Here is a 23,927-nt window from a genome sequence, read left to right as displayed (position 1 = left end):
TTCTGTCCATGGGATTCTCCAGGCAAGAATACTGGAGTGGGTTGCCATTTCCCATGTGGCTAATATATCTTTTTCTGTGTTTTTCACTTTTGTGTCCCAATCTTTTTAGAGATTTCCCTTGCAAATAGCCTATAGCTGCTTTTAAAAAAGAATACTATTTCATGATCCTTAATTTTAACTGAAAAGTTGAGCCTTTTACATTTACTGGATTAATGTTTCTTAGATTTATTTCCACTATTCATTATGTGGTTTCTACTTAGATTCCATTTTGGTTTTGTTGTTTCCTCTTCACATTCCTGCCTTTCTTTGGGTTGGGTTGTGTGTGTGTGTGTTTTCCTTACTCCATTATCTTCCTCTAGTTTTTCCTCTCCCCCTGCCAACCCTGCTTCCCTTTCTTAGTAGCTACCCTGGTTGTTTTCAGCATGTACACTTAAACGTCAGTACATCGAGCATCTTCCTGAAATATAAGGATCTTACAGTGCTTCAACCCAATAACTCAGTCACAAAAGTTTGTCTCTCAAAATCTGAGTTCTTTTAACTCCACAAAGTAGACTATATCATGCTTTTTATAGACACTGCTGCTGCTGCTGCTAAGTCGCTTCAGTCGTGTCTGACTCTGTGCGACCCCATAGACTGCAGCCCACTAGGCTCCCCCGTCCCTGGATTCTCCAGGCAGGAACACTGGAGTGGGATGCCATTTCCTTCTCCAATGCATGAAAGTGAAAAGTCAAAGTGAAGTCGCTCAGTCCTGTCCGACTCCTAGCGACCCCATGGACAGCAGCCTACCAGGCTCCTCTGTCCATGGGATTTTCCAGGCAAGAGTACTGGAGTGGGGTGCCATCGCCTTCTCCGTCTTATCAGTCTACACTATGCTAAACCAATCTGGTTTATGACCCCCCATAATCCACTAAAAAGGTTTTGGAACAGGTTTACAGTGGCCTGTATACTGCCAAGTTTTAAGGACACTGGCTCATTTAATTTTGTGGTAAAATCAACAGAATGATCATCTCTACCTACTTGGCTTCTAGGACACCACACTCTAGATAGGCTTGTAGTACCTCATTAGCAAAGGAGATCAGCTGATTTTCTTTCCTCTGACTTAGCAGAGTACCAAGGCTCAAATCTAGCTTTCTTGCTTCCTCTAAATACATATAGTTTACCTCAAGGATCTTATCCTATCACCTGTCATTAATACTGTTTGAAGGCTTCTGGTGCAAAACTTAGGAGTTGCTCAGATTCCCACTTATTGTCAAACAAGATTTACACATCTAACATACCTCAAATTCTTGATTCTGTTCCCTCCTAAACTGCTTCTCCATGGCCCCTAACATCTTAATCAGCTAGCCTTACACATTAAAAGTTGGCACAGTATTTATGTCTTCCTGTTATCATGCACCTCGTAACTCATTTCCAAATAAAAACCAGAACTATCCATTTCCACCCATCTCACACGTTAACATGTCTCAAACTTTTATCACCTTGCTTTAGTGATTACTCAAGCCTCTAAAATGGCCACTCTGCCTCTCTACTCCTGCTCCCATTTCAACCCACTCTTCACAAAGCATCAAATGGTCTTATCAAAATATCAACTACACTGCCATACTTAAGTCTTCTTTGGCATTCTCATGGCACTTAAGAACAAATCGTCTTTGACACAATGGCCTATGACTCTCACATCATATGCTCCATACCTGTATCTTCAACCACATCCTACACCACCTCCCCGACCCCACCCAGCACACACAAAAGCACTAGTAAGACCTTAAAAGGACAGCAGTAGGTTGTTTTGATATTCATTATATATCTAATGACCAGCGTGTAACAGGTAGTAAGCAAATATTTGCGTCTGCAAAAGCCGTGTCTCCCATCTATTACACTGAAATAATCACAAGAAGCTATAAAATAGACAACACACCAAGTTTGTCACTTGCCTCTCATTTTTTCTAGATATAAAGTGGGGAAATAATGTGCATTCTCTCTACTACCCAGGGGAGCTGTTCTGAAGATAAAATGGTTGACTGTAAGTTCACATAGTGTCGTCTGCGGCAACCCCAGCATCACCTGGGAACTGGAAGGAAATACAAATTCTAAGCCCCCATCAACCCAGATTTCCTGAATCAGGAACTCTGGAAATAGGACCCAGCAATAAGCCCTCATTAAGCCCAGTAAGAGATTCTAGTGTACACTGAAGTTTAAATTTTTACATGAAAACACTGTAAAAAATAGAGCTAAACACCAGGTTATGTTACTACTGCCTTGTATTACAAAATCATGTTTGCTGTTCACCAATGGTACACAGTACAATTACAAAGTGGGGTTTTTCATAAAATAGCTTGTGTTGGCCCAGTATTTTAAAACAGAACACCTTAAACATAAACTACCTATGCAGTATCTAAGCAAGAAAAGCATACATAGTATTGCTTAAACAGATATACTAAGGAATACCTCGAACAGAAGATGAAAAGTTACAACTGAAAATTAGAATACTTTATTTTGTTGGGTTTTGGGAAGAGATGTATTATGGTGCCTCACATGGTTTGGGTATAACGGAACTTATTAGTATGTATGTGGGCAATGTGGGATTAACCATAATTTATCTTATACATCTTGACTAACAATGATTCAGGTTCCCAACAAACTACTTTATTAGGATGGAGTAAGATAGACGTTCAGGTCATCTGCCTCCTGACATGTTAAATAAAATGACAATTGTGATTTTCAGATTCGACTTCCCTCTTTGGATCAACACTGCCAAGCTGGGTGGGAGTGGGGGAGATCCTAAGCCACAGCCAACAGATACATTAATGTATTCTCTTAGTTTTGTCTTAGCATTTCAGGCTTTATTTACTGACTCCAAAGCTGCAAGAACAGCCGTGTTAAGACCTAAATGAAGCATGAGATTAAGAAAATGCCTTATGACTAAAATCTTTATGGGGAGTATTCTTCCTACTGTGATTGATTAGTAGAGACACTCTTGTTTTCTTTGCACCCAATCCCCAACCAGGGATTGAACCCACACCCTTGACAGCGCTAAGTGCAGCGTCCTATCACTGGGCCACTACTGAATCCCCTGGAGGCAGTTTTTAAACAGTGTACAAACAACTGGTTAATTCCTTAGTAAATTTAGTACGTAACAACACAGAAATACTGTGGATTTTCTTTCTTTTTTGCCATGCAGCATGCAAGATCTTAGTTCCCCGGACCAGGGATTGAATCCCAGACCAGGGATAGAACCTGTGCCCCCTGCATTGGGAGCATGGAGTATTCCCTGCACTGCGAGGGGAGTCCTTAAGAGCTTTCTAAAAAGCAGTTTTAAGTCAACCTCAAATGCTGTATTGCTGATGTTCACCATTCAAGAAAATCTTAAAACATTATTTATATCAAGTTACATTGTGATGAGGGAATAAAAAGTACCTTCAGGAAGGACTGGTTTACACAATAGAATCCTGCCCAGAGTGTGAACCACTTTTTCCATACCCATCCCATCCTCTCCACCTTTGTAAAAGAAAACAGTAACTTGATGGGGAGAATCCCTTCACAATGTCTACCAAATCATCATGTTGTATGCTTCAAATATCTTACAATTTTGTCAGTTATACCTCAGAAGAGCTGGAAAAAAACAAAAACAAAAAAGGTGTGTTTGTCAGAGTAGGGGAAGAATGAAATAACCTGCAGATTAAGACTGAGATCCAAGTGTTGACATTTAATTCAAACTGTGGATGTTCTGGGATGCTGAGTGATTTTCTTTTTAAAAATGATATAATGAGTAACTTTCTTGTTAACGCATATGCTGTTCTCACAGAAATGTACAAGACAGTAAAATGGTCATTCCAAAGTCAGTTTATCTGAAAATGACAAATTATATGAAGTCTATGTTAATCTTTAACTAAATGTTCTTAAAACTTCCTAAGCTCAAATGATATGTCACAAAATAGTGTCAAAAACATGAAGATATAAATAAATTAAAACATTTGGATTATACTGTCAGTTTTAATTTTAATAAAATAGATAATTTCCTACTACATAGAGAGCAAGTCCATCCACTCATTGATAAAATTTTAGAAATATTTCCTATAAAAAGTTTAGTAGTTGATTGGGAATGAATCCATTAGAACATGATGTCTATAGGTACAGTGTTCCCATCCTCACCCCCATTCTTACTAATTTTGAGAAAATTTAAAAATACAGAAAAGTACAAAAAATAAGACAAGATATCCATATACCACAATCCAGAATTAACCAGTATCTCAATATATTTTCTGCAGTCTTTTAAGAGAAATTGATGTTTATATATAAAACTGAAGTCTCCCTCTAACAGCCCCCTCCCCCACACGCATTCCCTTCCCTTCTCCACTCTTCACAGGCAACCACTATCAAGAGTTTGGTCTGTATACTTCCAACCCATTTCAAAAACACTTAAAAAACATACATACATATATGTATCCATTACCAATATATAGCACTGAAATTCTGTGAGGAAGTTTTAATTCAAATTTACAAAAATGTCATCGTATTATGTCATTCTGCAACTTTCTTTCCCCCTCAACATGACTTTTGAGATCTTTCTAATACATATAGATCTCATTTATTACACTTTACAGATATACAGTATTCCATCGTTAAGTATTTTCCATTTTGTTCCTGATGGGAATTTGTTCCCAATTAATGAGTACTACAAATCATGCCACAGTAAATAGTCTGGTACATACTTTCCTGAGCATACAAACTCAGAGTAGAATTGCTAGATATTTTTCAATTTGCCATAAGGAATGTTTCCCATTCCCAAGGTCATAACCATTTTACTATATAGCTTTCTCATACTTCTGCTTTTAACCCAATCCCTTTATCTTTGTGTATAGTTCATGTTCTATCCCCCCACCCCCCCCAACCTTGGAGAACAAATTACCTCCAAAGCACTTTTTAAAATAGTCCCATTAGCTTCTCAGCTCCTGATGCCTTTTCTATATTATAAATTCTAATAAATGCATAGGTTTTTGCAGAATCTCTTCTGTTCTGCTAAATTAATACCATAGAAGTCTCTTTCTAATGCTTATAGCTTTGTTTTTATTACACTGGTGAAGATCTCCAGATTCATGCAGATGGCAATCATAAAAATGTTTTCCACTCCCAATTTTAGTGGAAATGCATCTTAAGTTTTCAGTATTACCTTTGCAGTATGGTTTTTATTGGATACAGGACTTCAATCATACAAATGTCTTTCTCTTCAAGATGAATTCTCTGGTGTCCTTTAAGTTTTTAGCTTTTGCTTCCCTCATTTGTGATGCCTTCCTTCATTATTTCTGATGTGTTGTAAGGTGTAAATTCCTGATGAACACCTTTCATGATATCCACAGGGTTTTAATGGGTATGAATTTTCTGGTGTCTAATGTGGTGTGACTTCTGGCTGAAAGCTTTCCCACATTCACTACACTGATAAGGCTTCTTACCTGTGTGTATTCTCAAATGTAGAGCAAGGGTTGAGAACTGCGAGAAAGCTTTCCCACACTCATTACAACCATAGGGTTTCTCACCTGTATGGCTTCTCACATGTACAGTAAGAGATGAACTTTGAGAGAAGGCTTTTCCACATACATTGCATTCATACGGCTTATCACCTGAATGAATTCTCACATGTACAATAAGTGATGTTCGCTGAGAGAAGGCTTTTCCACATTCATTACATTCATAAGGTTTCTCTCCAGTGTGAATATTTTGATGTTTTATGAGGTACTTCTTCTGACCAAAAGCTGTTCCACATTCATTACACTTGAAGGGTTTCTCTCCGATATGAATTTTCTCATGCTCAGTAAGGTTTGACTTGCCACTGAAGGTTTTCCCACACTCCTTACATATAAAGGGCTTCTCTCCTGTGTGAGTTCTCTGGTGTCTGATGAGGTTTGACTTCTGAATGAAAGCTTTCCCACAGTCCTTACACTCAAAAGGTTTTTCTCCAGTGTGAATTTTCTGATGGGTAAGAAGATTTTCCTTCTGGCTGAAGGATTTTCCACATTCGTTACATTCAAAAAGCTTCTCTCCAGTATGGGTGTTCTGATGTTTAATGACATACTGCTTTTGGCTGAATGCTTTTCCACATTCATTACATTCAAAAGGTTTCTCTCTATTATGAAAATGCTCATGCTCAGTAAGAGTTGATTTGTGGCTGAAGATTTTCCCACATACCTTACAGGCAAAGGGGTTTTCCCCACTACAAATTCTCTGCTGACTGAGGTGTGACATCTGAATGGAAGCTTTCCCACATTCACAAGGTTTCTTTCTTGTATGAATTTTTTGATAAATGAAAATTTACTTTTAGCTGAAGGTATTTCCACATTTCTTACATGTGCTGGGCTTCTCTGTGTATGGCCTTTCGAATACAGAGTAAGAGATAAGGTTCAAGAGAAAACTTTATCATAATCAGTACATTCAGAGCTCTCTAACTCTAAATTTTCTAAAATATTCAGTGAAGATTTATAACCTTCACTGACTTCTCTCCAGTATGAATTTTCTTCTGCTCAATGAGATGTTATCTAGGTAAAGGCTTTTCAATATTCTTTAGAAGCACAGGATTTCTCTCCAGCCTGACTTCAACATTGAATGAGGTGCAACATACAAATGAAAGTTTTCCCACATTCAGTAAATTCATAGGTTTTCTCTCCAGTATGAATGCTCTGATATCATGTGGGATTCAAATTTTTAATGAAGGCATTTCCACACTGATTTTATACCCTTTTACAAAAAGGGTTATTATTACTACAAGGAGTAAGCTGTGGCAGATTTCCACACTATCTAAATTGATGATTCTTTCCTACACAACTAACTCTAAATTGTGTTTCAAACTCTAGGTTGAAAAAGTTGTTCCCTTCAAAGATAGTCTGATATCAGAGGAAGCACTTTTCCAATTTTCTTAGTCACTGCTTTTTTTCTGTCTGTACTTTATTGAAGCTGGATGCAACTTGTCTCCCAAGTCTTGTTGTCAGTCTATCCGTTCATCATCTTCTCAAGCTTCTTCTAAATAAAATGGAGTACAAAGAATCATCATTTAAAGCAGTCAATGTATATATAACGTGCTTAGAACTGTGGCTGGCACATGGTAAGCACCCATAAATGTTAGCTTTATGTTATCATTATTTATGAATTTTCCCATTATTAGTAATGAAATTTCAGATTGTGCTTTGGGGGATGAACTAGCTCAAAGTACGAAAGAATCCTCATGATCAATGTCTTCAACTAAATTCTGAGATGGAAACCCTTGAATAGGACTCCTGGTTGAAAACTAAACATTCACATATGTATAAACAGCTCAGAAAACTCTTGAAAAATAACTTAATTTCATAATCCAGCAAATTGAATATAACAAAAAATGAGGGATTAAAAAATAGGATAAAAAGATAACCACATAAAATTGAGAAAGTCTACCAGGGATTCTGAAAAAGGGAAAGGAAAAGCCAACTGCTTCCTTCTAAAATTCCATTCAAAGGACAAGAAAAGGGAAAATGGCACAGACTCACAAGAAAGAAGAATGATAGGCAACATCGATACACACAGGTATTAACAATTTTTTTTTTTAATAACAAAGTACATGGAGGATTTGACAGAAGAGCTGAGGAAGTTCAAATAACATAAAGGCACTGCAGAAGAGGACACTGATGTCAAGCAAGCAAACCTGTGTCACAAAATATCATAAAGACTCAGGAAATGAAGGGAAATTTTAAGCACCTCAAAAGAAGGAATAGTATTTGCTGTAAAAATAAAATGTTTAAGTTGCAACTGGCCCCTTACTGTCAGTCATGAGGACAAAGGACCACTCCTTTCACAAAGTCAAAGTTACTCTTTGCAGGAATTTAATCACAGAAGCCTCAGTCTCAGGGACACTCAACAAATGAGATGACAGGTACTATATTGAAAGCAATGGGATGTATATGTAATATGGTGAGACTCCAGCTCCATTCTGTAGTCGATGCCCAAAGTGTTGGAAACTTTGAGCAGGATATGAAAGGACCCTTTTCTGGACAAACTAATAAAAGGCCAGTGAAAAACTTAAATAGGATGCCTCCCATCTAAGATGATACTTATTTGTGGTCATTTTTTTTCTGGTGAAACAAAGGACCTGGCCACATCTGATCATGAGAGTAAGACAGTATAACTCAGAAATAGACCCCCAAGTCCATGAGGCATTCTACACTCTACTCTTTATCCACTGACTAGAAGCACCCAGGAACAAAAGAGCTTACCTTTTAGTGAATCACTCTTAAACATGACTGTATAGCCAATACTCCACACACAGCAGAGGAACCCCACTAACATGAAAGATCAACATTGAAAGAAAGCAAGAAACTCTAAGGAAATAAAGGTAAGGCACAGCAAACAACAAAACCCCGAAACCAAATGCAGACAGTTATGAGAAGATATTTTATCAGTGAAACAATAACAGCATTCTGGAAACGAGAAACAGAAAAAGGTCCCTCAGAAAGTAAGACTGGGACAATGGGGTGGGGTGAGAGGTAAGGTAAGGGAAATTGTATTATCATTCACCAATAACAGGGTCTCCACAGTGCAGAAGGATTGCACTGCTTCACTCTAGCAAACTCAGGCATGGCCAGGTGCCTTGTTTGGTCAATGACATATAAACACAGGTGACAACTGTCATTTCCTGATAGAAGTTATAAGAAGAAACATTGAAGGATAAACCAAAGTATAAAATAGCTGAGTAAAAGAAGTTCCAGAAAATAAAAAGGGGAAACTAGTTTAGAGGAAATATTCAAAGAACAAAAAAATGTCCTCTCCTCTAAGTCACGAATCTCCAGACGTCTTAAAAGGTGCACTTGGTACCCTGCACAATAAATAATAAAAGATGAATATCTAGACATATTACTGGGACATTTCAAAACAGCAAAGAGGCAAAAAATGCTTTCAAAAGAAAGAACATACATCATTCAAAGAAAAGAGAATAAAATTTCCCAACAGAAAGACAGGAAGCTAGAATTCTGATTGAAAAAAATTTAAGCTTAGATTATCAACCTGAGACAGTCAAGTACAGGCATTTTTCAGTTATGCAAATGCCCAAAACGCACCTTTTCTCCCAGGATGCTATTAGAACATGTGTTCCACCAAAATTACTAGACAGAGATGGTAACAGATATAGAATCTAAAAATGAGGGGATGTACAAGGGGGTAAAAAATGAAGTAATTTCTATGTTAATGGTGATGAAAAGCTACAAGGTAAGAGATGACTATCAGGTCAGAGTACAGCCTGGTCTCCACTGAAGTAAGAGGACAAGAATTCTAGACTTATTGTCTCCAAAGGGAAAAATGGAGATTTCCCAACGCATGTAACAATGTGGAAACTAGTACTGAGAGGGCTTTGAACTATTCTGAATAGGAAATTTGTGCTTTAGTATAGGAAAATCAAGCAAACAAAAAGTGTAGTGAATATCAAATCCATGAAAAGCAAAAACTATAAAGAATATTAATTTTATACATATACACACATACTTCTGTTGTACACAAGAGGATGACAGTTGTCTCAAGGGAAAGCACTTGGGCAAACAAATTAAGTTGTGAGCTAAACCTAGCCACTTTACTCATGAAGCACCATTTTTTTACTTTATTTCATGCTGCACCATTAATTTGCTTTAAACAAATTAATAAATGCCTTACAAACTGTGGTTATTAGGACTTGGGCATTGTTTGGCACGAACTTTCTTCAGACAAAAAAGTAAGAGAATCATCTCAAAGAAAATAATTGATAGTATATGCTGCCAATGATAGAATTCAAGTTCTCGAACAAAAGTAAAAATTAGGATTTTGGAAAACCTGTTTCCTCCACCATGTGATTGAAACTTCCAAAGACTTTTCTAATGAGACTGGTAATGTTAACAAAATATGATGTTTTGATATTGTATGAGTTATGTCAACATTTGTGTGTTCAGTCGTGTCTGACTCTTTGCAACCCCATGGACTGTAGCCCACCAGACTCCTCTTTCCATGGAATTTTCCAGGCAAGCATATAGGAACAAGTTGCCATTTCCTTCTCAGGGTATCTTCCTGACCCAGGGATTGAACCGGCGGTCTCTTGTGTCTCCTGCATTGGCAAGCAGGTTCTTTACCAGCTGAGCCACCCAGGAAGGCCCTTATATCAACATTTGAAAGAGCTGCAGTTCAGCTGGCCAGAGCATGATGGGTTTCCCTGGTGGCTCAGAGGGTAAAGTATCTGCCTGCAATGTGGGACACCTGAGTTCGATCCCTGGGTTGGGGTGATCCCCTGGAGGAGGGCATGGCAGCCCACTCCAGTATTCTTGCCTAAAGAATCTCCATGGACAGAGGAGCCTGGTGGGCTACAGTCCATGGGATCACAAAGAGTCAGACACAACTGAGCAACTAAGCACATAATGCATGATGTTACAAAATCACGCATGGGTCAGAAATCCATTCAAAGTTTTAAGATAAATAGATATTGTGTAAGAGAACAGAAAAACCTGTTATAATTTCAAATCTCACATTGTGGCTAATCTTGAAAAAATTACCACTTGTAAAGTGTTAGTATAGTACCGAAGAATATTCACAATTATCTGAAAAGGCTATTAAAACACTGCTCCACAAACATGCAAAACAATGCCACTCTTCTCACTAAACTTTTTTATTTTGGAAAACTGTTACTTAAGAATTGTAATTTATAAGTTTATATGTAATGAAATTATTATTTGAGTTTTTTAAATTAATAAATGTTTTCGAAAGTTTCTCAATTTTACATTAAATAAACATCATAAAAGTCCACATAATAAACCAAAGCCCTTTGGAGGCCCTCAAGTTTTAGGACTGACTATAAATGTTACTGCTCATGGGTAATGGGTTACATTCTGTGATGAGGAAAATGTGATAATGGTGATGATTACACAACTTTGTGAATATACTACAAAACACTGAACTGTATATTCCCAAAAGGGTAGACTTTATGTTATCTGAATTACATCTCAATAAAGCTGTTTTTTTAATTAAAAAAAAAATGTGAAGCGTTCCTAAGACCAAAAAGTTTTAAGAACTGATGCCCAAAACATTTCTCATTATTCATTCAACAAATACCTTCTTCTACCTTCTTCTTACTGTGAGTCTGGCAGTTCTAAGCTCCAAGGATAAAAAGCATTGAACAAAACTGACAAAACTTTCTGCACCCATCAAGTTTACATTCTAGTGGACAGAAAAAAAAATAAAAGAGAAGGTTTGTTAACAAGTTTTAACTGCTATGGGAAAAAATTGGAGAATGGATAAAGAGTTATAGTTTCAGATAGAACAGCTTCTGAGAAGGTTAAGATTCATGACCTGAAGGAAGAAAGAGAGTGATCCTTACAGATGCGTGGAGGAAGAGCATTCTAAGTAATGGTTAGGTTCAGAAGCCCTGAGAAAAAGCCTACCAAGCATGTTAGGTATGCAATCAATGAGTCACAATTAGGCATATTACGTTCCTTATGTCCCTTGGTTTAACCCAACCCCTTCCTATATCTTAGGCTTCTTATAATCTATAGAACCTCCTGGAAGCAGCTCTAGTAACAGGCTCCTAAAGACTTCTCCAATCTTGTTTTGTACTCCTAAACATCTTTCCCTTAACTTCTATTCACAATCACACTTCACTTTTCTTAAGTGTTTCATATGAAGTATTTTTAAATCCAAATCTCTACATAGCTAAGTCAATATACTATAATCTGAGATGCTGGATTGCAGTAATGGCTGTACTCTTTTTTTTCTTTGGATGGCTGACAGTTAAGTATTTTTTAAATACAGGGGGCAAAAAAAAAAAAACAAGAGACATTACTTTGTCAACAAAGGTCTGTGTAGTCAAGGCTATGGTTTTTCCAGTAGTCATGTATGGATATGAGAGCTGGACTATAAGGAAGACTGAGCGCCGAGGAATTGATGCTTTTGAACTGTGGTGTTGGAGAAGACTCTTGAGAATCCCTTGCACTGCAAGGAGATCCAACCAGTCCATCCTAAAAGAGATCAGCCCTGGGTGTTCACTGTTAGGACTGATGTTGAAGCTGAAGCTCCAATACTTTGGCCACCTGATATGAAGAGCTAACTCATTTGAAAAGACCCTGATGCTGGGAAAGATTGAAGGTTGGAGGAGAAGGGGACGACAGACGATGAGATGGTTGGATGGCATCACCGACTCAGTGGACACGGGTTTGGGTAAACTCCAGGAATTGGTGATGGACAGGGAGGCCTGGCGTGCTGTGGTTCATGCGGTCACAAAGAGTGGGACACAACTGAGCGACTGAAGTGAACTGAAGGTATGATAATAATATTTTTGTTATGTGGGCCCCCCCCACATAACATTATTTTTAGAAAATGCAAACTTCATTAGTTAGGAGTTATATGTCATGCTGTTTCAATGCACATAATACTCATGCACTAGGAAACAGATGCATCAAACACCGAAAAATACCTATTACTGGATCTATGTGGTGGATATACAGTAGATCAATGTACTCTTCTTTCAATGTTTTTACTGTTTGAAGATGTTAAGAACAGATCTAAAAAAAATCCTTCTACAATAATTCAGATTATTTAACAAGTTATTGCACATGTAATCAAAATTTCAGACAGAAAAAATAAAATATTGGCCTTTCTTTCAACAGGTCCATATGATAGATTCCACACATAAAAGTAAAAAACAGGTTAAGATGTTTACTGAGGACTTGTGAATTTCTGTCCAAAATGTGAAGTAGGATGGACAATAATATGGTATATCAATAAAAGAGGAATTAAGTAACAGGTTTAAATAATCAGGAATTGAAAAGGTAGGGAATTTCATAATCAAAGGCCAAGATTCAAATAACTTTATAGAGAGAAGGAAATATGTTCACATTACACTCACAGGGTTAATATGTCCTCTCCTGTATCTTTTAAAAGGTTTGACTGACCATGTCATAATGACCAAGAGAAAGGAAATGATCTAGACCTAATTTGATGTGACATCTGGACCTGAAATAATGAGCTGAAATCTCTAACACAATGAAAATGAAGTCACAATTGGATAATTGTTTATCCCGTAAATAGGTAAAATTATGGTGGGCAAGACAGAAAGGCTGGAGGTGCAAAAATAAAGACAGATATTTATAGAAAGCTTGGGACTTGGGGTGGCTCAGACGGTAAAGTGTCTGCCTACAATGGGGGAGACCTGGGTTCAATACCTGGGTTGGGAAGATCCCCTGGAGAAGGAAATGGCAACCCACTCCTGTACTCTTGCGTGGAAAATCCCATGGATGGAGAAGCCTGGTAGGCTACAGTCCATGAGGTTGCAAAGAGTCGACACAAAACTGAGCGACTTCACTTTACTTTCCTTTTACTTCTAACTTCAGAATGAATGAGTCATTTCTGAGAATTAATTTATAAAAGGAAAGAGGAAAAGCAGAATGCAGAGTTCCAGAAGACATGTCCAATAAGAAGATAGAGCGAAGGGGGAGAAAAAAGCAAAAGATGGGGAAACACTTAGATACAGCAACAAAAGCACCCATAAAGCTGAATCTGGAAAGAACTCCTAGAAGGGTGACTCAAACATATCATAAGTAGATCCTTTCCTCTAAAATGGTAAAATAAAGACATGGTGGGATTTCCCTGATGGTCCAGCGGTTAGGACTCTGCCCTCTCGCTGCCAAGGGCCCAGGGTCAATCCCTGGCTGGGGAACTGAGGTCCCATAAGCCTCAAGGTACAGCCAAAGAAGCCAAAAAGACATCTCTGCTCACTTTCTGTCTGAGAAGGAGAAAGATAAAGACTAAAAGGAAAAACTGCATTGTTGGTAAAAGTAGGAAATAGCTATAATTCTAATGTCCTACTAGGAAGAATATGAGTAGGCAGCTGTCACTGCTATTTTTAAGAAGAGCTCTTATGCACAACACTCTCCAAAAACAAACGGCACAGTCTCAGGGGGTCACATCACCACCTCCTAGTTTCTAACAACAGAATCTAGGAATGCAGGCTGGATGCAGGAGACTTGGGCCACAACGGCATCTCTGAGTGGTAAGAAAAGTAGAAATGAGCAAGAAGTGCAGACACTGCCACTGATGAAAGCAGCTTGTCAGTATAGTAAAACATAAGTCTTCTCAACTTTCTAGGTTCCCTAAATTCCTGACTTTCCAGCTCCCTAGATTCCTGACTGCCTACCTGAATATGCACTTAGATGATGGATCAGTAGACAGGACACAATTAACAAGTCCATAAGAAAATGCTTGATCGGTCTCCCAAAATTCCTGAAGTCTTCTTGTATCATCCTTGTCTAGTTAAGTCATCAGTAACTTCTCTTTCTCTCATATCCAACATCAAATCAGTCAATCTTTCAACTATTCCTTTAAACCATCTTAAAAATCTGACCACTTGTCACTAAGTATAACTATTACCTACATCACTGCAGTAGTGATCACTCACATTAATCTCCTAGCCTTGGCCCCCTATACCATATTTTCTTTATAGCAGCTCAAATTTAATTCTGATCTTTTCACTCCTCACCTCAAAAACCTTTGATGGCCTCTCAAATCACTCAGAATAAAGGCCAAAGTCTATGATTTGGCCTGTTACCTAACCAAACCCTTTGTCACTCTGCTCAAGCCCACAGCCCTCATCACTATTTCTGTAAGAGGAAGCTCCAGCCTCAGAGTTTTTAAGACTTTTTGTTCCTTTTGGCTGAATGCTCTTCCACCAAATACTGCATACCACACTCTCATACTCTTAAATGTTACTCTCTTAATGAGACCTTTCCCTGACTAACTTATTTAAAATTATAACCTCCAACTGGCCCTCACTATGCCAGTTTTCCTAGCTTTATTCTTCTTCATAGGACTCACCACCATCTGATAGAATACATTTTTTACCTATTTACTCATAGTCTTTCTTCCCCAATTAGAATGTAGACCTTAAGAGGGAGGAATTTTTGGCTGCTTGATTCACTAACATTTCCCTAGTACCTGAAATGGTGCTAAACACAAATCATGCAGGAAATACTTATTGAATATATCAATATACCATGTTGTTAGATATGTAAATTGGTTTATTTCTTTTCAGAACAATGTGCCTATTTCTATCAAATCTATAAATAAACTTTGACCCAGCATTTCTACTTGGAGTCAATTAGGATGTAACTGTATCTGCACATCTCTGCAAAGCAATATAAACAAGTATATTCACTTGCATCTTCACTCACACAAGTCTGGAAACAACCTAAATGCCCATTAGAGGCAGGTTAAATGAATTAAGTGTTGATGGAGAAAAGAAAACTATGTACACAGTAGAATACATACCATCATTTAAATGAAAAGACTGAGTGCTTATATATATTTGTACCACAGATACATTAATACATGCTTGTTTATTCACAGACTACCTCAAGAAGAATCCATGTGAAACTCTTAAGTGTTTACAGCTTTGAAAAAGAACTACAGGACCAAAGGTCAGATGTTTTCACTGATGTTCAAAAATTTTTTACAAATTCATGTATTATATTAAATATAAATACAGACTCATCCATCCATTCATCTATACACACACACATAGCAAAAAAGCAGAACTGATTTCTACAGCAAAAACTTCTGAAAAGAGGTACATTAGGGCAGAAGGGAAGGAGGCAGTTTATTGATATAGTAATGGGGAAAATGGATAAGAAGACAACAAGAAGTGTGATTACAGATGTAAAATATGATGCTGAAGCATTTAACCACTGAAAAAATGAGAGAAATTGGTAAGTAATAAAAAGGAAACTAAATATCAGACAACATGTAAACCTAACATATTAAAAGACAACGCACAAGGAAAGGCGCTTACACACACCAGGAGATATGAGACTGAGGGTATCATGGAAGACAGAACAATCACAGAGAGGCAGAGGGAATGAAGTGTGAAGGGCTGACATGCAGAATAAAAATAAGGGCACCTGGCCCTCTAGAATCTGATTAAAGGGACAGACTACTGAAAGAAAAAATGATGACTAGTAATGTCCTTCAGGTTTCTAAAGACTTACTCTAAGACTAGGGCTGGTAACGAAGCTTTTCAGAAGTGCTGACTGAACAACTGTGATGTGCCTGGTTGTGATGCACTCACCTGAACAAACTTCCTTTCCACTTCTTTCTCCACCATCCAGAGTTCGTCTTCGTGCTTCAACAGAAGATCACATCCAGCCTGATCAGTTCACAACCTGCTACTGGGGAAATGACACAGCACTAGAATGTTAATGCTGGAGCCAAAGTTCTCTCCTAGAACTCGGCTGAGCCCTGGGGCCTCCCGGCCTTCTGAAGGATGAGGACGGTGCACAAGGAAATGACCCTGCGAAAAAGAATAAAGTAATAACTTTTTGCCTTAAGCGATTAAAGCACATACAACTATATAAGCAAAGGTACTATCTGGATCCAGAATTTCAAAGCCATATATTCATTAAACCATTTAAGGCTCCACACACCCAGAAATGGAGAAAGAGAGGGGGAATTTATTTTGAGAATTTGACTTACATAGGAAAAGCTGTTCACATCTTACATGACTGGCTGCTACTGTTCTCTAGCACCACACTTCTATGTAGGTTCCTAAGTATGATTTTAACTGTGACCCTGACTCTTGGATGAAATTTAATATTCATTATCTAGAACAACATATGCCTATCACAACTAAGTCACATAAATAAAGTTGTTCTTGACAGTATTTAGGAACAAAAACTGAAAAAGTGTTCCTGGATTCCTAATATTTGATTGCAATATACTCTAAATGAAACTATATATTAAAAAGGTCCTATAAATATGCTCACCCACACATTCAAAACAACAACAAAAAAAGTTATGAACATTATTGGGACAATAGACAAAATCTGAATACAGACTTTGAATTAATAGTATTAATATTATAGTTTCTGATTTTGATTACTGTACCATGATGATGCATAAGAATGTCCTTGTTCTTAGAAAATTTATGCTGAAGTATTTATAAAGGGAGCAGTATACAACTTAGTCTCAAATAGTACAAAAAAACCTACACATTTCTGGAGAATTAGAGAAGGAAAAAATAAGGCAATTTAAAAAGTAAATGGTGAATGTGGGTAAAGTGTATATGGGACTTCTCTGTACACTGCACTCTTCTCTAGAAAGGGTACATGCAACTTCCCTGTAAAGTTGAAATTATTAAAAAAAAAAAGCAAAATCCTAAAAAATACAAGTTACTACTTATACACTCTATCTACTATGCATGGTGAAAAAGCACAGTCACCAACTTGTACTGGGGTATGGCAGATGGAAGGCTCAGAGCCTGACTTAAATAGTAATGTACACAGAGATAAACATGAGAGTGTGGGTTGCCTAGAAACAACCTGCAAGAAGGAGATCAAGTTTGATCTCCTGGACATTCAGAGTGTCAGGTTTCTAAGGAACATGCAGGCAAATATATCCATTAGGCAACTGCATACATAAACGGGGAGCTCAGAACAGCCTAGAATGGAAATGGCAATCTGTCAGCTGTCAGACTATAACTGCTGCTGAAGACAAGTGAAATGTTATGCAATTGTTTATAGAGAACATACACAGTATGTGAATGGTCAAGGACAGAATCCTAGGAACACCAATGGTCAAGGAGACAGGCAACATTTCACAGGAGCAAGGTAACTGCTTAGTTTCAATGTTTTAAGTACTTTTCCTTAAAACCATACAAAATATTAAGCAAAATGGGTTAATGGGAAGAGGGGAGTAAGGGGCAAGCAGCTAGCCCATACATTACACCTGTAGTGAAAGTAGCAGGGAGAATTTAACTCTTAAATTATATGTCAGTGTGGCCCCAAAACCTAAAATAGCAGACGTGGTACAGGAAGGAAAATAGTGTGTGACAGTGTAGCAAGAAAGACTAAGATAATGGTGAGAGTTCCTTAAGGTAGCAGACTTCAGAAAGATTCATTCTCAGAATGAAGAATTCACCCTGAGTGAGAACTGTGGTAATCAACAAGGCTCATGACAAAAAAAAAAACAAAAACCCAAACTCCATGTTATCTTTACCAAAGGAAAACCCACATAGGGGGCGTCAAGAGTAAGTTGCAAAAAAAGCCTATGAAGAACTGGGAATGCTGAGGGAGATTCTAAGGACTTAGGGAGTTCAGAAATCCACAGCTAATATTTCCTTACAGAATGAGTCTTACTCTACGACGTAATCAATGAGAGTAAAACCTAGATTAAACCGAAAAAGACTGAAGGGGAAGCAGAACAGACTTAAAAAGCACTTGGGAGTGGGGTGACCCCAGATTCAGAAACCTCTAAAAGTAAATGCATCATCCTGGAAGGCAACTACTATGAAGATTTATAGGAAACAGAAAGAGAAAGATAGAGGTCGGCCTCAACCAAGTTAGGGTCAACTAGCCAAAGAACACGCAGGAGCCTTCTGCTTTTAAACACTAGAAGAGGCAGGAGAGCTTTGAAGCACAGAAGGCTACTATGTTTCCTTCCTGGTACTTGTCTAGGAAAATCTACCTCCTACAAACACAGCAAATACTTTGTGCCTATACAAGGATGCTTTAAGAAAAACAGTGGCAACCAACAGCAGAATTTTCCAACAATTAAACTCACCTGAAAATTACTGCCACAAGTACATAAAAAAAAGAAACACAATGTAACAAAATTATTTTTTGAAAAAGACAAAAACTTTAAGCAAACAAAAGCTATAAAAAGAACCCAAAAGATAAATGGAGAAAGTGAGTTACAAAATGGTCACCCAAAAGGAGGAAATGGAAAAACAGAATATGAATGGGTATCTTATTTTTGTTGTTTGATGTTTTAAAGACTGTAGTTATCAGAGTTTAGAGAGATTTTTATTTCCTTGATTAATGTGATCTTTCCTGGTTGTTGTATATGAGGCATGGCAGTGGTCTCAGTTTTAAACTCTTTATTTCTACTCACACCTCCAGAGATCCAGGCAGGAGGGGTAATATTTACACATATAGGTCATCATAATCTACATCTGACCACAAAAGCCAGCATCTTATCTAATACAAAAACATTGAGGGCATTTCTATTAATTTCTAAATAAAGATAAGGATGCTCAACGTCTCATTTTTAAATGTAATTATAAACAATAATAGGTTAAGCAGGGAATAAAATTAACTTATAGAAACCAACAAGCTTTACATTATATACCACAACAAAGACTCCATTCATAACAGCAATAGATAAAGGACCTAGAAATAAATTTAGTAAAAAGTGTCTAAAATTTATATGAAGAAAATGTTAAGACACTCTAAAAGACCCGAAAGGAAACTAGCATATATACAACGCACAACATGTACACGGAAAGGACTACAACACTATAGTCCCTTTCCCTAAAATTCTTTTACAAAATTTAATGCAATATCAATTAGCTTTTTCCTAGAACTAGAAAGCTGATTCTAAAGTTTACATAGAAAAATAAGTGAGAATAGTTAAGAAACTGAAAAAGATAAGCAATAACAGACCAACTATAATAGATATTAAAATCATAAAGCTCACACACTACAAAGATAAATATGGGTGCACGGATACAGACTGGAAGATGGATGAGAATATAAAGCCCAGAAACAGACCAAATCCATGAAAATTTAGTACATGATCAAAACAAAGAATCTTAAGAGAGTAGAGTTAAAGGTCTTTTAATATTAATGGTGCTGGAAGTACTGGGTAGCCTACTGGAAAAAAATATAAACCTGGATGCATACCTAAATATCATATGCTAGGCTATGAAAACTCATAAAAATTATAACCTTGTAAGGATTTGAAAGTAAAGATGAAACCGGGAGTGAGAAAGGCTTTCTATGACCGTAAATGAAAAGACCAATTAACTAACATCATTTTAACTAACTGATAAACCTAAAAACAAAAACTTCCTGATTCCACATGATTTTTCAAAAGAAACTACCACTGAACAATATCAAAACACAAATTTAAAACGTGAAAAAAACCTGCAACTCATCTCACAGAGGGCTAACCTTTCTAATGTAATTTAACAGTTCCTAAAAGGAAGAGGCACTCTACAGTCAACGAGGAAAAGGATACGGACAGTTCCCATACAAGTACATGTGGCCTTGAAAGGTACTCAACCACACCCATAATAGAGATGTAAATTAAACCTACATTTAGATATCAATTTTCACTCATACTTTTGGCAAAAAATAAAACATTCAACACTACACTCTGATGCTAAGGTTCTAGGAAGAGAACTGTTCTTGTAGATAGCTAAAAAGAAATTAAAGTACTTAGCCCTATGTGCAACTCCACTTGCAGCAATCTACTTCAGATATAATCAAGGGCCTTCCCAAGTGGCGCTAGTGGTAAAGAATCCTCCTGCCAACACAGGAGAACCTTCCCTAAGTACAAAATGACACAGGTGAAAAATTACTCATCACTGCAAGTAATTAGTAACAGCAAAAGATTACGAATAACCCAAATGTCCAGCAGCAGAATCAACTACAGTACACACACACACAAGGCAGTTAAAAATCATGTATATGATTAAGAAAGGTATCTCCAGGATATATTGTGAAGTGACGAAAAAGAGGAATGTACAGAATGCATCTTTTACATAAGGATGGAGGACAGGAGGGAAGAATAAATATACACGAATGGCCCAACAAATACAAAATCTACTTGAAAGATAAACAATAAAAAAGAAACTATATTTAATTGGGACAGAGATGAATGTGATGGGGAGGAGAGCAAAATGAGATCTCTCTATGAGATATAGTTTTTGTTGAAATGCATTATCTACTTTTTTATATAATCAAATTAATTTCTTAAAAAGCAGTCCCTAAACTGGAAACAAATTGAAATACAAGAACTCAACTGTGCATTAACTTGGTAATTAACATAATTCCTCAAAACAAAGATTTATTTCAAATGACTTTAAAACAGAGAACTTTGACTCTACATCTTTAGTGTACTCAGTGGAAGGGCAAAAATAGCTACAAAGAATTTTCACAGGATACAGTACGTTTATGGTTACTACACTACCAACATTATTATTTTGAAACTGCAGAATAAAGCAAATAAGCCCACACTTGTATTAACCTATTCCAAATTTTTTTACCATAAAATACAATTAGGAGCCATTGAGGTAAAAATCCTGAAACATTTAAACTGAATTAGAAATACTACTATGAACTCACGATTTTTAAAAATGGGTTTATTCATTCTGTTTATGAAATGGCCTTGAAACAATGTTACCTCTGCAGCAATGAGAGCATCTAGCATCCAGATCTTGGTCTCCAATACCATTCTCCAGTAAAAGGAACCAGAGCTCCTTGGAGAAATGGCCAATTCCAAGTTTGGGAGAGAAGGTACAAGGTGGGCCTGAAGTGGAAAAAGCTTTCAAAGTTAAATGGTGGCAAGTTAAAATGAGACAGGAGTTAGCAAGAAGGAAGGCCCACTGAATAAAATTGTGATACTATGACGATCAGAAAGAAAACTAGCTGTAAGAGCACAACTTTAAAATGATTAAGGAAGAAAAAAACAGGATAAATTTGATACAATTTAAGGTAGCAATCAAATAAATGTAAAAGTAATGAAAAAACTAGAAAATTATCACTTTGCAAGCCTGAAGAAATTACTGCTGATTCAGCTAAAGGATTATTTATTGGGGTTAAAATCATTCATTAAATGATCGACAAGGAATGAGCAAATTATGAAACCATAAAGATTACATTTTGGTCATGAAGGAGAAAATACAATCACTTGTGGCGGATCAATCATGTATTTCTCTCCTGTTATTATGTATGCAATTTGAAGATCACCTCCAATGTAGTCTGACCCAAAATAACTCACAATTAGGATGTGTAAAAAATACCACCAGAAGCTCTGACTTAACCACGAAACCATGAGAAAATAACCATCATGGAAATCAAAGAACAAAATCTCATAAATGAGGCAGTGATGAGTTGCTAAAGATGAGTGTAACCTGAACAAAGAATTCTAACTTCCTCATTCCAGTTATAAAAGGAAATGTCAAAAAAAAAAAAAAAAAGGCTTAAACACAGCAATTTAAAAAGAGTATCTGCATATCTGAATCTTTCAGGAATCTGAATCAGAAATTTTTACCAGAAACAGTAAGAATAACTGTACAATTGCTGAAGAATTTTTTCTCCCTTTCTGTATTTTTAAATTGTTATTTTATATTGGAGTATAGTTGGATTATCAATGACATGTTAGTTAAAGGTGAACAGCAAAGAAATTCAGTTATACCCATAAAACTAGCCATTCTTTTTCAAATTCAATCTCCTACTGATGGACATGAATTGTTCCTAATCTTTTCCTATGTGAAACACTGTGCCTGTATCACCTCATGTAAATTCAGGTACGTGTATAGAATTAATTTCCATCTGTAAAATAACTAGGTCAAAAAGAAAAGTAGTTATTATATATACTGCTGAAGTGCCCTTCATAGGCCTGCTTCCTTCTAATACCAATACTATTTTAATTTCTGAGGATATACAATGTTATACCATCAGGGGAACTCCCTGTTGGTCCCCAGTTAGGACTCTGAGCTTTCACTGCCCAGGGTGTGGGTTCAATCCACACCCTGGCAGGGGAACTAACATCCTACAAACTCAGCAGTGTCGCCAAAAAAAAGTAAAATGTTACTGTTGGGTTCCCACACCCCAACTGCTTTTCTTTTTGAGTTTTACTGGCTATTCTAGCTTGTCTATTTTTCCATATTAAGTCCAGAATCAGCTTAATCTAGGTCCCCCCCCAAAAAATTTGGGGATACTTTTATTGGGATAACATGAAAAACACTATTTTTGTTCCTATCTTACATTACGCCCTTCAGCAGTATTTTAAAGTTCTTTTCCGGTAGTTTTGCATACTTCTTAAGCTTCTTCCTCAATTTTTAAAAAACTGTTGTTGTAAATAATGATTTTCCTCTATCATATCTTCTAACTGGCAGTGGTTTGTCTATCTGAAGGCTACTGATGTGTAGGTATTGATTTGGTACCCAATTATTTGAAATACAAGAAGGATAACTGTAGGAGATTCCTCAGAAAAAGTACCTTTGTTACTTCACAAAATCCATAACCCGGGAAAACGCATTTAGCAGTCAGGATACCTAACTGGTCCAGATTCATGGATAAACATTGCAGGAATTAGTTTTTTCAAAGAACGAGGATAACAGTGCCGAATCTAGAACCTCAAACCCTTGACTCCCCAGTTCTCGGCTCCTGCGCAATAGGACACTGCTTCTAAAAACGGAACGCTGATATTTACTCTAAGACTTAACAGCAGTCCTATTAAAGGACCCCAAAGATCAGGACGTTGGAGACCATTTGAAGCAGGCTCCTCCTAACAAAACTATCCATTGAAATATTCTTGTTTAAAACACACACACACACACACACACACAGTGATTTGCCTTCTACCCAATTAAAAGAAAAAGCACTTTTATACCAAAACCCATTTTAAAATTATTTACCACTTAGCTTTTATAGACCTTCAATCTTCAAGTAAATAAGATGTTCCAGAAAGATGGCACCGTTAATCATCAGCACTTTCGACAAGGGAAGTGCCGCTCGGATGTTATTCTCTCAGTGCTGGTCTCCTACATCTCTGAGAAGCAGCCATACAATCCCGTACCCACAGTTTCTCCCTCAACACTCTCAAACATCCGGTCAAATTTGCGGTCAAACTCAGGGTCACGCATCGCTCGAACCCTCCCCAGAGGCCCCCACCCCCACCCTACATGTAGGCCAGCAGCTCTTAAACCCACTCCACACTCTCGCCCAGCACCCCAATAGATCCGGAATCCTTTCCTTCAACCTCCCCAACCCCATCGGCCCAAGACGCCCACATCCCACCTCCTATTTTCGCGCCACGTGGACCCAGGGGCCGGACTGACCCGCGGACAAAGACCAAAATGTCCACTCGGTGCGCTGCGCCTGCGCACTCCGAGGGCGAGTGAGCACTCC

General features: G+C 37.4%; 1 protein-coding gene across 5 annotated transcripts in view; it reads right to left on the bottom strand.

The window, feature by feature from the left end:
* Positions 1-3,976: 3,976 nt before the first annotated feature.
* The window catches only part of ZNF146 (zinc finger protein 146), a 68,497-nt gene continuing 48,546 nt past the window's right edge, over positions 3,977-23,927 (bottom strand). For 2 of the 5 annotated variants that reach the window (XR_015145837.1, XR_015145840.1), the window contains 2 exons: positions 16,082-16,303; positions 3,977-7,008 (listed from right to left, as the gene is read on the bottom strand). Coding sequence is in view for 1 of the 5 variants with exons in the window: in XM_086352160.1 (XP_086208286.1) it covers positions 5,359-6,237 (879 nt within the window). In the remaining 4 variants the exon portion in view is untranslated. Of the gene's footprint in view, positions 7,009-16,081; positions 16,304-23,434; positions 23,909-23,927 lie in introns of those variants that run through there. The other 3 variants (XR_015145839.1, XR_015145836.1, XM_086352160.1) reach the window with 3 other exon arrangements.

The sequence above is a fragment of the Bos grunniens genome, chromosome 18, assembly GCF_055505025.1.
Source record: "Bos grunniens cultivar Pamir isolate PY7600 chromosome 18, Bosgru_T2T1.0, whole genome shotgun sequence".
Taxonomy (NCBI): Eukaryota; Metazoa; Chordata; class Mammalia; order Artiodactyla; family Bovidae; genus Bos; species Bos grunniens.
Note: the sequence above shows the minus strand (reverse complement) of the source record. Positions and strands in the feature narration are given on the sequence as shown.